Source organism: Paracoccidioides brasiliensis (genome assembly GCF_000150735.1).
Source record: "Paracoccidioides brasiliensis Pb18 unplaced genomic scaffold supercont2.6, whole genome shotgun sequence".
NCBI classification, from domain to species: Eukaryota; Fungi; Ascomycota; class Eurotiomycetes; order Onygenales; family Ajellomycetaceae; genus Paracoccidioides; species Paracoccidioides brasiliensis.
The window spans coordinates 1,828,689-1,842,107 of NW_011371363.1; the positions used below are offsets into that span (position 1 = coordinate 1,828,689).

At 46.2% G+C, this 13,419-nt stretch overlaps 6 protein-coding genes across 6 annotated transcripts; 3 read left to right on the top strand and 3 right to left on the bottom strand.

Moving 5' to 3' along the window:
• Positions 1-136: 136 nt before the first annotated feature.
• On the top strand, positions 137-1,355 carry PADG_05646 (WD-repeat containing protein SWD2; the record flags this gene model as incomplete). The annotated part of the gene is made up of 3 exons (XM_010762534.1): positions 137-214; positions 287-518; positions 577-1,355. 3 exons carry the CDS (start codon positions 137-139, stop codon positions 1,353-1,355), a joined length of 1,089 nt encoding a protein of 362 aa, XP_010760836.1.
• Positions 1,356-1,567: 212 nt separating this feature from the next.
• On the bottom strand, positions 1,568-3,274 carry PADG_05647 (uncharacterized protein; the record flags this gene model as incomplete). The annotated part of the gene is made up of 1 exon (XM_010762778.1): positions 1,568-3,274. One exon carries the CDS (start codon positions 3,272-3,274, stop codon positions 1,568-1,570), a length of 1,707 nt encoding a protein of 568 aa, XP_010761080.1.
• An 800-nt stretch (positions 3,275-4,074) lies between these two features.
• PADG_05648 (uncharacterized protein) lies at positions 4,075-5,972 on the bottom strand (the record flags this gene model as incomplete). The annotated part of the gene is made up of 7 exons (XM_010762535.1): positions 4,075-4,350; positions 4,403-5,013; positions 5,066-5,140; positions 5,210-5,250; positions 5,307-5,635; positions 5,757-5,900; positions 5,964-5,972. The coding sequence occupies 7 exons, from the start codon at positions 5,970-5,972 to the stop codon at positions 4,075-4,077; spliced, it is 1,485 nt and encodes a 494-aa protein (XP_010760837.1).
• Positions 5,973-6,442: 470 nt separating this feature from the next.
• PADG_05649 (cytoplasmic tRNA 2-thiolation protein 2) lies at positions 6,443-7,642 on the top strand (the record flags this gene model as incomplete). The annotated part of the gene is made up of 2 exons (XM_010762536.1): positions 6,443-6,525; positions 6,580-7,642. The coding sequence occupies 2 exons, from the start codon at positions 6,443-6,445 to the stop codon at positions 7,640-7,642; spliced, it is 1,146 nt and encodes a 381-aa protein (XP_010760838.1).
• Positions 7,643-8,310: 668 nt separating this feature from the next.
• On the bottom strand, positions 8,311-9,260 carry PADG_05650 (uncharacterized protein; the record flags this gene model as incomplete). Its single annotated transcript, XM_010762779.1, has 3 exons — positions 8,311-8,797; positions 8,891-9,099; positions 9,186-9,260. The coding sequence occupies 3 exons, from the start codon at positions 9,258-9,260 to the stop codon at positions 8,311-8,313; spliced, it is 771 nt and encodes a 256-aa protein (XP_010761081.1).
• A 1,005-nt stretch (positions 9,261-10,265) lies between these two features.
• On the top strand, positions 10,266-13,029 carry PADG_11955 (decapping enzyme complex catalytic subunit; the record flags this gene model as incomplete). Its single annotated transcript, XM_010762869.1, has 2 exons — positions 10,266-10,296; positions 10,382-13,029. 2 exons carry the CDS (start codon positions 10,266-10,268, stop codon positions 13,027-13,029), a joined length of 2,679 nt encoding a protein of 892 aa, XP_010761171.1.
• Between the last annotated feature and the right edge of the window lie 390 nt (positions 13,030-13,419).

Genomic DNA, 13,419 nt, shown 5'->3' on the forward strand with positions numbered 1-13,419 from the left:
AGGAACGACCTTGCAAAGACGGCTAGGAACTGGGTTACCACCCCGATGTCTGGCTAATATACCGAATCCATATCAGTGGTGGCATTACGGTCAATTCCATAATCCCCAATTTAGATTCTCTCCGCAATTGTCTGTTATGGCTGAAGGTGGACCGCTTCCTCCCCAACCCGCCGCAAAGGTATCGGAGGTAATCAAGAATTACCGGGCTTCGAAGGTGAGCACAGGAGCGAGATATCATGCGATCCGTGTGTATGTATATCTGCTAATATTCTTGTCTTTCATCTAGTGTTTTCGTGGAACTGTCAAGCAAGATGGACTTCCAAGTAATATTACATCCTTAGATTTCGACGACCAGGGTGACTACCTGGTAGCCGCTGGGGACGATGAGGCACTACAAGTGTTCGATATAAAGGAAGGGAAATTAACTAAGACAGTTCCAAGTAAAAAATATGGAGTGCATCTGGCAAAATTCACACATCATTCCCGTCAGATTCTTCACGCTAGCACAATGGTGGATGGTAAGCATTTTTAGGGCGTTGTTTATTTTAGAAGTATGTGTCTGACAGTGTGATATAGATTCGTTACGGCTTTTAGACTTGCACAACGAAAGCTACCTTCGATACTTCTCCGGTCACACTGACAAGGTTACGTCCGTTGCTGTTTCTCCGGGAACCGATGCGGTTTTGTCATGCTCCAAAGATGATACTGTTGCACTGTGGGATCTAAGCTCAAGGAATGCGCAAGGAAAGCTCAAGCTAGCCACCCCTTATCTCATTGCTTTTGATCCGTCTGGTTCTGTCATAGCTATAGCTTCTCAGTCAACATCTTCGGTGCTACTATACGATTTCAGAAACTATGATAAACCCCCATTTGCGACATTCGATCTTGCCCCCCATGAAGACAGATTCACCCCTTCTACTAGGGGTAGGGCGTGGACGCGACTGGAGTTTTCTAATGATGGTAAATATCTCCTTGTAGGAACAGACTACCATGGACATTTTCTTTTGGATGCTTTCGAGGGACATGTGAAGGCATTTTTGATTGGTAAAACTGGAGCCACGGGGCGTGCTGCGCCGGTGTCGGCTTCGGGAAAACCGCTCGGTCAAGGAGATGTTTGCTTTACTCCAGATGGGCGCTATGTTCTTGGCGGTACTGGCGACCAACCTGATACTTTAGTATGGGACACTCAACAGCCTCCGGATGCGAATTTATTCCTTAAACCTGCTTTTCGCTTGCCATACCGTGCCCGTTCCGTTATTGTACAAGCCAATCCGCGATATAACATGTTTGCAACGGCAGACAAGGAGATCACATTCTGGCTCCCAGATGATAACGCGAAACCTACAGAAAAATGAGGTATTCAACAATTCGTTTAGTAAGACTATCTGAAGCGGATAGGGCGGATTGAATTCCGTTTTTCTGGGCCGGATTGATACCAGGACAATGAATCCAGCCTCCGATTCAGGCTACATCTAGGTGCCGAGGGGCTCCGCCACTCGTGTATAGCGTCATTCCCTCGGACAGGCAATAGGAGGTATAACGGTTCTATTCCATTGGGAACAGCTATTTAACTCTTCCTATTGCTCTCCTTGCCAACCAAGCTCCTTGCCGTATCACAAACCCAAACAAGCGGGCCTACCAATTCATCATCGCCGTTTCTGTTCTCCTCGATGAAGACTTCTATCTGTTTGGCCACCGTCCGATTACTCGAGATCGTCGTCCGGCCAGATGCCCAGCCATATAGAAACACACTGGTGTTGATATCACTTAATCGACTCGCAATTTCGCTAGCCTGAGGGGGCAGGATCCCGTCTTTCCAACCCCGTTCGATTTCAGACTGGGCATTTACTAATTTAATTGGAATGTTCCAATCCATTGGAACTTTGTGATCCGATAATTTCTGAAATTGGGATATCAACTCCTCTCTACCCAACTTTATATCCGTTTCACCCATCATCAGCTTCTTCCTTTGCTTCTCACTCGCGGTACCAATTGTCTCGACAATTTCGTGCATTCTCTTGGCGGCTTCTTCAGTACACACCAGCTCCCTATTGTACATTGCCGGCCAAAGTTCTGATGTTACCAATGGCTGTTTTGCTTCGAGTTCAATCTGCCGGATAATTGCGGGATGATGGATTGTTGATGGATCGATGTTATGGAAATGTGATAGGTCAGACACCAGAGCTAGGAGCAAAGTGCAGTCGACATTTAAGGTGGAGCTCATATGTGGATGGGGATCAGGTAGCAAAGTCAGAAGTATATCCTCCATTGTTTTGGGTTTTTGGTCGGCATCCTCTGTTCCTCTAGAAGCTGTCCAAAGCTTGGACCCATTTTCTGGGTCGCCAGCACACTCCACTGTAACACCGACTTTTCGAATATCATTAATAATACTATCAATTTCTGGAATCTTTCCCTCCACAATTTTGGAGAGAACGAAACGAATCCGAGGATGCTTATATCTAACTCTTACTAGAGCTGCCGCTTTTTTCATATCCGTAGCAAGTTTTACCAATTCGATGGCATTCTCATCTTCATCGTCGCTATCGTCATTTCGCAGCCTATATGTTCCAGCATTGTGCTCCTCAAAATCGTCACCAGCCGAATCACTTCCCATCTCCCAACCCAATTTGGCCAGCTCGTACAGTAGCCTGGAAGGCGTGATATTGGACACTTTCACCCACTCCTCTCCATTGTCAGATACTATATCCACCAGCACACTTCTCTTCTGTAATCCATCCTTGTTCAGTCTCTCATCGATTTCCTTGTGGGTATCTGCTGAAACAGGTAAACCCTGTAACGAACGTTCAAGATCTGTGCTCAAAGTTGGAGTGTCGGTCCGTTCCGTCACATCTCCAGACCCATGCTCGCTTTTAGATTTATACAAGTAAAATCGCTTGTAGAATGCAACCAGGCCGGTGCAGGCCGTTTTTGCCACGCTCCACACGGACGAATAGAACTGTAGATTTGACGACCGTAGTGAGTGTAGTACCCGTTGCTCTTCCTTATCTTGACCCGCGTCATAATCATCTTCCGGACTGGCATCTCTCGGTATATTCGGCTTCGTCGCTAGTTCCGCAAACTTCTTCAAAGATTTTAACTCGGTTTGCACGAGGGACTTGAACTGACGTAGTTCGATTGCGTTGGGCTTATCGATGGAGGCAAGATACAATTGTAAGAATGTGATTTCAGATAGAAGTGCGTTGCATTCTTCGAGTAAAGACGCAGCAAGGGCTTTACTGGGTTGTGGCGGGGTATCGGTTGTTTCCCCTGCCATTGCCTAATAGATTCTCCGTTTTTGAGGATGGGGTTAAAGAGGTAATATGGGAACAAGGAATCAGGAGGTGAAGGAGGGGGATACTGAAGATCAGGCAAGTAAGTATAGTATCCCCCATGGACGTATGATGCGGGGAAGTTGGGATTACATAAACGCTATGTTGAGCTTCCAATGATATTATACTATGTCGAAGCGCCCCCTCCGGCCCATCCGTGTTCAACTTCACATCTCTTCGTTACCCAGGGCTGGTTCAGCTTTAAAATCAATTTTTCATTATCTGAACTTCTAGATAGATCAAACATATTGTAGAACATGGGGTATTTCCATAATTTAACTGGGCATTTATACCAAGAAGGTCCGCCAGCACACCAGAGAAAACATGAGATGTCAAAATCCAGGAAGGTGGACAGATTCATGGTAAGGGTCCTGTATGAATTCATCATAGCAAAAACAAAGCAAAGCCTCTAATGATAGAATAACCTGGCTTGCAACTGTATAGCTGTGCTTATTGTGATATGCAGGGCGAAGAGATTCCAGGAGATTCTGTAACCATTAGAAGATTGGATAGCAGGAGTCTCATGAATCAATGTCCACGGGGCAGGGAAACAGAACCAAAACAAGAGTACACAGAGAGCGCATAATACAGAAATGAGAAGAAAAAGTACATAAATTATCTAGAAACGTTTGCAGAAACATAAAAGTATTAAAAAAAACGCCGTTCAGCAAACCATGTCGACTATCGATTTGGAAACCCTCGCGACGGAGGAAAAGAAATAAGCTCGAAAAGTCTCATTTTAGTATTAGTCACCGTCTTTTTGCACTAGCCTTTTTCTTTCAGTAGAATTACGGGGTGATTCGTCATCCGACCATCTATCTCCGTCTTCTCCAACAGCAAAAATAGTTTCGCCATCGAGGGACTGTCGGCTTGGTTGAGGAACCGGTTCCATAGGCTTTGGCGGAACAGGGGAAAGATCCCTTCCATCGCTACCACCTGAGCCTCTTGCGCCACCTCCCTCCTCCTCGTCGATTGAGCTGCCATAGGAGCGAATTTCGAACCCATCATCATCTTGGGCAATCTGTAGAGACGTTAGATGCTTGTAGTAAAAGGGGTGAGGATAGGGAGCTTACTTCGTCGCTCATTGCGAATCGTTTGTTATTTGCGGTTGGTCTCCATAGGTATGCAATAAATGCAATATCAAATAGATAGACGATATTGAGCCAACCATCCAGCACAAACCACCTCGATTTCCAGTGGTCCGGTAAGAAGTCGGCGACGCTTCGACTTGCAAATACAAAGGAGTTGATGAAGAAGAAACCGAAGATGACAATGACACTGCCTAGGATGCACCACCAAAGCTTCTTGTACATCATAGCCTTGACAGATTGCTTCCTATGGATTAAATCCTTCATCGTTGCGCCCAATGAGTTAAGCGTCCAAACATAGAACGCTGTTAGCGTGCCTGCAAGGGGAAGTATCACCAGGAGAACCAACGGTCCAGCACTGTCTGGAGTGATGGACAAGCTAGCCACGGCATATACGACACCGAAAACGAAGTGACCAATTGCGAGGAATCGCACATAAACCATGGTGCGTCCAAGGGACGGCTTCACAACACCATAGCCCATGCAGACGATAAGGAGTAAGAAAAACGAGAAAGAATTGCGGCCAGCATTAAGGATGGCAATGATGATCATAAGGACCTTGGCGACTGCATTTGAACCGTGTCGGTTTTGATAATCTGGGAAGACGTTAGAAGAGACATGACGGAACGAATATGGATGCGTGCTAACCGTAGAAGCCCCAAGTCATGAGTTGCTCCACGATGAGAAACACGATAATAGCGGTGATGTAATTTTGGACGGGTACTTTCGTACCGTTAGCAACAGAATATCAAGCTCTTGGGGTTTATGGGTGGAGAAAAATTTAGGACGAACAGATATCATGACGGTTCTGTACATATAAGAATGCCCAAAATCTGATTTCGTTAGCTTTACAGCATATAAAGGGGTTTGCCTTGCATGGGAAACATACATTCCAATTACCGCGTACACTATCGTTAGAGCCCCGTAGAATGGCAGCTTCGGGATTTGAGGAGCTGACAATTCTCCATATGAATTCCTAAACGTCACAACCCCTTTATAGTCATCGCCGGAGAAGCCATACGTGCTCACGCAATAGAACCCCGTGCGCACGACAGGGTAATTGATGGGTTTGGGATTCTTTAAGTTGATTGCCATCGTAACGATAGGGGACTTGGCTAGTTTCGTCGCGTTCTCGGCCAAGATGAACGAACCCAGTTGCTCTTGTGTGCATAGCTTGGCCGCGATATTTTCTTGGTCGCATATCGGTTCCTTTTGCGTCTGGGATAGGTTAGCAGTTGACGAACGACTAAAAGGAATCAAACATGCAACGGCGACATGCCTTGTCCCGATCACCCGCAGGATATCTCCCAATAAGTCCTTCGTCTTTCCACTCAAATACCACCAAGCTCACGAGATGATCTGATTCTGGATTCATTAACTCGCCCTTTTGAATTGTAACTAGAATGAATGGGTCCTGGCTTCCTCCCCAGGCTTTCCGGCTGTACATTCCCGAGCATTGTTGTCGATTCGATTCATCTTGTTTCTAGGAATTTAACCAGTGTGATTAGTGATACGTATTTGTTCCATAGGTGGCTACTCTACTTACCAATTGCATATCATTTGCAAGCACTCCAGCCGCAAGCAAGCCCGATAGGCAAAGGGAGAAGCATAACCCTTTCATTGTGAGTTGGGACGGAGCTGGATCCTAAAACACACCACCCCTCAGCATCTGGCAGACAAGTCCTGAAATACTGTGTGAAGTCCCAGTATTTATGCAACTCTTAATAATCAGTTATATATTATTAAACTTTGTGATTGCCATTTGTTGAGAGAACTGCTTGATTTGTATAACTTCGTAATGCCCAAAGTTGATGTCTGTCTTCATGCTGTTGGATGATTGTTGACCCTGTACAAGGCTGATTCAAGGCTAGGTCAGGTGACCCATGGTCTTCTGGGGGAAAAAAAAAACGAGTCGAATCGCATCGTAGCAAACTCCCCGATATTATATTTAAGATTTTATTTGATACACCCTACACTCCTTTAATGTGTATCCATTCGTTCTCTCAAGTTGTCTGAACCGATGGCATGAAGGGACAATCTATGGATATTTGTATGGACTGCAAGGTAGCGTCGGTCACCCAGACCGTTCGCAAGCGGGAACTCTGTCAGTAAGTACACCTCATAAATGCATATATTTGTGGAGCTGACTGGGAGTCACTCAGACAGTGCTTTATTCTGTTTATAGGATCGAAAGTTGTGAAGCGCATTGAGAAATATCGCCCACAAAATGCCCCCAAGGATAGACAAAGAAAACTCCTATTGCCTCTATCATTTGGTGTTTCTTCCTCTTCATTGCTCCATATCCTGAATCTTCAACTTGAGCGGCAAATTTCAAACGGTATAGGACGTCGTGCCTACGATATTCACGTCTTGAACGTTGCGGTTTATGGGCAGCCTGACAGCGGCAGGCTTGATTTATTTCGCGAAACGTATCCTCTCCATACATATTCTCAAGTCCCCTTACATTCGATCTTTCAATATGACACAGCTATAAAGGACGTAATATCAGAATACGGATGTCCGGAATTCGTGGGCGATCCGTCAATGACCGACGCAGAACTCCTAAACCTCTTCCTGTCGTCTCCTTCGTCGGCGACTTCACGAACAGACATCGGCGCCATTATATTTACAAGACTTGTCGTTGCCTTTGCAAAAGAACACAATTGCGATGGAATTTTATGGGGGGATTCTGATAGCCGGCTTGCTTCCAAGGCTCTGTCAAATGTCGCCAAAGGCCGTGGCTTTTCCGCGTCTTGTGATGTCTGCGACGGTATGTCTCCGTGGGGCATCCAATTCAATTTCCCCCTGCGAGATTTGTTCAAGTTTGAATTATCCACATATGCCTCCGTGGCACTTCCAAAATCACTTATCGTGGCAGACCCTGAACGTCTCTCGATGGATAATTTAACTAATAAGAACATGTCTATCGAGAATCTTCTTGCCCACTACGTCGAGACGCAAGGCGAGAAGTATCCTGGCATTATGGCCAACATTGTTCGTACAATCGATAAACTTAATGTTCCACCCGGTGATGCTGGCTCAAAGTGCATTTTATGTAGCATGCCGGTTGATAACAGTGGAGAGGACCCTGCAAACCCTGTGGGAACGGAGTGTTCTCAGTATGTGTTGAAGGATCACCGTGAGCTACCTATTACCGGTACGCTTTGCTATGGTTGCGCGAGGTCGCGTTTGGATATTTCCAGTCCGAAATTTGCTCCATCTTAAATTACTGGGGGACATGTATTGTTTAACACTCTGTTCAGAGGATTGACTGACACAGCAGCGTGCTTCTTCGGACTTCATTTGATTCGAAGCGATGATGTGGGAACATTTGGCTCTTCTTATACGACGCAACGAATTATGGATTAATTAGACGTGAAAAAAGGGTATTCGGGTACACAGATTCAGTTTGATTGGAAGAGTGCGCCTGCGCATATGTCGGAAATTCCCCCCGACGACAAGGATGCAGCGCAACAGTGATACCTGTCCTTTAGAATTATAACCTGGACACAGATTTAGAATAACGTGTTGTGAGACCACATTCTTATTCAGGCGGCTTCTACTGAGATAATAATGCTGCCAGTAGGTGAGCTTGGCTGAATTTTGATGCTTTTATGTGTTCATGATAGTACGAACGGCGCTATTATGGAAACAAGGATACCACAAGCTATCATTGTTTAGATACACCTTGCTGAAGTTTTCCTTGTTGAGATACCTCTCTTGGAACATGCAAAATCCGTAACGCTTGTAACGATGTCAAATAAAATATCATGATGTTAGTGAGATATTAAAAAGAAATATGTAAAATGCTAAGTTCCATCATTTCCCATGGTAATGCTAATGCAAATGAGGGTATCTGAAGAGTAAGGAGAAGAAAAAGAGGGAACATCGAGTTACATCCTGCCCATTTCTAGATCTGGTTCCCTTTTGCGCCCAGGGGAAGAGATAGGGTTCCTTGACGATTTGTCAGCGTGAACTCGTGCAGGATTCCTCGATGGCCGTTCTGTTTGAACACGGGCAGGCTGCGGTCGAGCCGGCGAATAATCTCGTGGCGGGGTAGTCTGTCGTCCTGATCCTCGCGTGTTCAATTGTCTCTCCGGACTTGGATCTGTTCGCCGCTCATGGAGCCGTAACCCTGATCGCTGCAGGTTCTCATCTCCCCGTTTCTTAAGGAACTGTTCCAGAAGGACTGCGTTTCGGGTGTTGCACTTATACATAGCGTCCGCAATATCGCCGATGAAGGGGATCAAGCCCACGACAAAGTCGAAAACAACATTCAAAAGCATCCGCATTCGAACACCAGCGGGGAGACCACCTTCGACTTTGTTACAGCTCGCCACCACCATCAGGGCCATGAACATATCGAGCGCATCGCCGATCCTGATAAAAAAAAAAAAAAAGAGCTTCTGTTAACATTGTTTTTGTCCGTGACGGAGGGCGGAATTTCAGGGGAAAAATTGCACATGCACATACGCTGGAACTAAGCCTATGACACTGCTCCACCCGAAACGTATTCCGCAAAAATTGCAAAGAGAGAGGTCCAATCTATATGCGCGCCGTTTCACTTTTGTCAACACCTTCGCATCGTGGGTCGATATGCCTTCCGGTGCGGCCTTTCGCTTCTTTTCTGTTGTCGGACGTCCCAAGAGGTTTGTCGCGGGTACTGATTCAAAGTATGGATCCTAGTAGTTATATAGATCGAAGTTAACGGGGATTGATTTATGGCTTAAATGATAACTACATGGTAGGGGTATGTTTCTGAGCTTACATCTTGTCCAAATCTATTTTCAGCTGACTCCTTCAGTAGCTTTTTTGAAACTATGCCTGCAACATGTGCCGCCATCTCTGCAACAACAGGGTATGATTAAAACTAAAAGGGGAGAGTATATTTTGGTTAATGGAGATTAATGTGTATTATTTGGGTAGAGTAAAGGAAAACAGAGGGCTGGAGAACGGAAAATTGATATAAAAATTGAACAAGAAAAATGAAGAGAACGAGGGAAGCATTCGACTCCAAATAGAAGAATTAATAGTAATGCTATTTCAGCTAATCATCAAAGGAATGAGATTGAAAGGACTGGTTTTAGGGTTTCGTGCTCAAGGGAACTGAGGCGACCAGTAGATAGACAGTCGCAGGTAAGCACATCTCTGGTTTGAAACAAAACAAAAGAGAATCCAAAGGTTTCTTTGGGAAATCCTGTGCTATTTGTAGAAATACCAGGCTAATCCAAAACATCAATCCCAGCATTCGGCCTGTCATTGTCATATAGACCCCTTCTGCTGATCGCATACAACTGTGTTTGTTGTTTGTTGGGCGGTAAAAAGTTGGAAGAAGCTTGGTTTCGGCGCCAAAACGTCCTCTGTAATTATGCCGAAACGATGACGTCACTAGATTTGGTATGCAATACGCAACAAGTACCAAAGTTACAGTACACAAATGTCAGATGACTAATGACCTCCTCAGCCACTTGTGGCAGTGCAAAATACGGCCCAAACGTTGTCCAGCCAATCAAATCGCGCGTCCTTCGTCTGCGTCAGTCCCAACTGCCAACAACAACCTTTGAATCTGTCCGAGATAATTCACCTCGCACCAACCGCTTACTATAGAATCTGTGATTCACTTGGGATTCCCGGGTGCCCAACTGCTGTGCCGCGCATATTTATCTCTTAATTAAACTTTTGGCCATTTTCCATAACCTTCTTGGTTGCTCTTCGTTCTCCCCCATTTTCTTCCTCTCTCATTGCTCCAGACGCGATTGGCCGGATTGGTTGCAGGCAAGACTGGTGGTGAAAACAGACTGTGCAGGCTTTTCCCTGTGTATTGCCATGCCCCAGTGCTGCATAAATTATGACAGAATCAAAAATGCGCTTGGAAGACTGTGGGTATAACCTCGTCCTGTCTCTCCCATTTCGGAGGACCACGGCAGAATTTGCTTTCCTGCTGACAGCATGATTTCTATCTAGGGTTGGATGACCTTTGTGTCCGTTTCATTGTAAATCTTCCACGAGAGGAGTTGGAATCCGTTGAACGAATTTGTTTTCAAGTTGAGGAAGCACAGTGGTTTTACGAAGACTTCATCCGACCTCTCGACCCCAACCTCCCCTCCCTAAGCTTGCGCGCCTTCGCACTGCGCATCTTTCAGCATTGCCCGCTGATGTCGCAATGGTCTCATTACCATCATTCTACTGCGTTTTCTGAATTTTTAGCGTACAAGACTCGGGTTCCCGTGCGCGGCGCGATCTTGCTCAACCAGGACATGGATGAAGTTGTTCTTGTTAAGGGATGGAAGAAAAATGCTAACTGGAGTTTCCCTCGCGGTAAGATCAACAAGGATGAGAAAGATTTGGATTGTGCAATTCGAGAAGTCTACGAAGAGACTGGCTTTGATATTAGGGCCGCCGGTCTTGTTAAGGACGAGAAGAAAATCAAGTATATCGAGATTCCTATGCGTGAGCAGAACATGAGGCTGTATGTCCTCAGAGGTGTTCCAATGGATACCGTTTTTGAACCAAGGACAAGGAAGGAAATCAGCAAGATTCAGTGGTACAAGCTTTCAGAGCTCCCAACACTCAAGAAGAGCAAGCTGATTGAGACCGATGGGCATAACCTTTCCAACAAGTTCTATATGGTTGCTCCCTTTTTGGTGCCTCTGAAAAAATGGATTGCGCAGCAGAAGCGGGCGGACCTTGCTGCCGCACAAAACTTGAATTCCAGTGCAGAGGCGATAGCTACAGATGGTCTTTTGGTAGAGGAAGATGGTCTTTCTGCCAATGAGGCTTTACCAAAGGAGTGCGCCAACGAGGCCCAGCTTCCTAGTGACCTTCCCGAGGTCTCTATGGCCCAAGATCCCTCCACTCATCTAAAGAGGCTTCTCAATATCAGCACCGGATCCTCCTTGCCAGATGCTCCCACCCCACCCCAGCCTCAGCTTATAAACCCGGACTTACCAAAGGGTAGTGCGCTTCTAGCTTTGCTGAGAAGGTCAACAGACACTGGTATGGAGTCTACTTCAGGGAAAATTGTAGTGCCGACCTCTCAGCCGGCGTATTTTCCGAAGGACATCATGCAACAGCAAGGCCAGCATCGTGCTATGGCTTCGCAACCTAATTATTCTCAGCCGCCAGCTCCACCTCACCACACCGTAGCTCCCATACCACCCGAACCAGGAGAACCCAAGAATCAAATCCTTTCGAAGAGCATGTCTTCCTCGGAGACTCCCGGTCAAGTCCCGTTGACCCCATTCCCATACCCTTTTGGTCATCCTCTACATCGTCACCAGCAGCCGCCTCATGTCAGTGTGCGCCAATTTCCCTATCTATCTTTTCCGACGGGGGTGGGTAACAGATATCCTGGTAATCAAAGATCAACATTACCCGAACCTCCAAGACCGCCTTTCGAGATGCCAGTGTCGTTAGAGCCAAGTCAAGTACCGTATTTCAATATGTCTTTACCACAGAGACAAACCCCAGCGCCTTACCAGCGAACTGGCGATCCCGAATTTGTTCAGAACCTCTTTCCAAATCTCCATGCACCGTCGATCCCTCCAGCCAGCAAGCTTCCGCCACCGAAACTTACACGTCACTCCCTTGCCCTCCTCAATGTGTTTAAGAATGACAGCGTTAAGAAGACAGATGTATCTAAACCTGAACTGGAATCGCAGTCGAGCGCGCCAAGCAAAGTTCAATCTCAACACCAGAATAGTCTGTTAGAGCTTCTGAAAAAGCCACAAGCTGCCGCCTTATCTGCACATGGCCGTGCGGAACTGGCTGCTCGCCCCACTCCTTCCTTAGGAATTGCGAAAGCTCCCGCGCCTGAAGTACCTGCACAATCACAACAGAAAACACAAGAAGAGCGGAGTAAGTCTCCTAACAACAGCGCCAGAATTTCAGCTACGGTTTCGGGGCCATTGAATTTGCCTAAGCTTGAAGCTATTGCGAAATCAGTATCAAAGAAATCTGTGACACAGTCATTGCGGCCTACTACCAAGCAGGAAGTTACACCAACAAAAGGAAATTTTGTTATTCTTCCACGACCGCCCACAGTAAAGAAAGAGGCTACTGTACAACAGCTTACTAAGCCTCCACCTTCGGCCGCGAAAAGAAACGTCCAACTTTCCGAAATCAGAAAACCGTTTCAGCCAAAGATTCTCCGCCGCCCTGTCAAAGATGACCTAGCTGCTTCGCTTCCCACAGAAACTGTTCCTGTTAGTGCTTTTACACTCTCTGAAAAGCAAGCTGTGCCTGAGAATCGACACGGAGAACCTGTAGCGGTGAATTATGACCGTCGGCCGAGCCAGACTGCGTCCCAAAAGGAAGCTTTGCTATCGCTCTTTGGCAAACCTCCTCACTCACCCGCAGCAGTGCCCCCTACGGAGCCGGTGCAAGCTCCCTCCCCTGGATCAAAGATACCGCCACAGTCAGCTATCATAAGCCCAGTTGATTCAACTTTTTCACAAGTTGGGACTTCAGGAGGTGCTCCCACTCCCGTGTCCAGAGTGAGAAGCATTTCTCCGGTTGTTGGAACTGAAACTAGTAAGGCGGGGCCAACATCACCAATGAACAAGGCATTTTTACTTGGATACTTGGACGGAGTTGCGAAAGGTACACATTGAGCGTATGTAAGGTTATCTACGGTTTAGATGATTTGGAGCGGTTTATTGTTCTGGCGACTCTTTGTTGGTTTGCTATGGAGTTGTAGTGAAGCTAAAAAATGGCTTCCAATGCCAAAATGTAAACGGCTAGGCCCCTGAATTTACTTGAACAGCCCCCAGTTATCTTTATTCTTTTCAATAGCAAATCATAATCGTCCTGTTCAGGTAAACGACGAACTGTTGGCGTTTTATGCGTTCGCCGCTGTTGTGTCACTAGCCGTATCCGCAAACCAGGAAATATAACTATATTCTGCCACACCATACCGCCTTTCAACTATGACTTCCCTATCTCTTACCTCCAAACCTCCGTAATGCATGCTGTTACCAAGTTTATTAAAAATTGTCAATCAG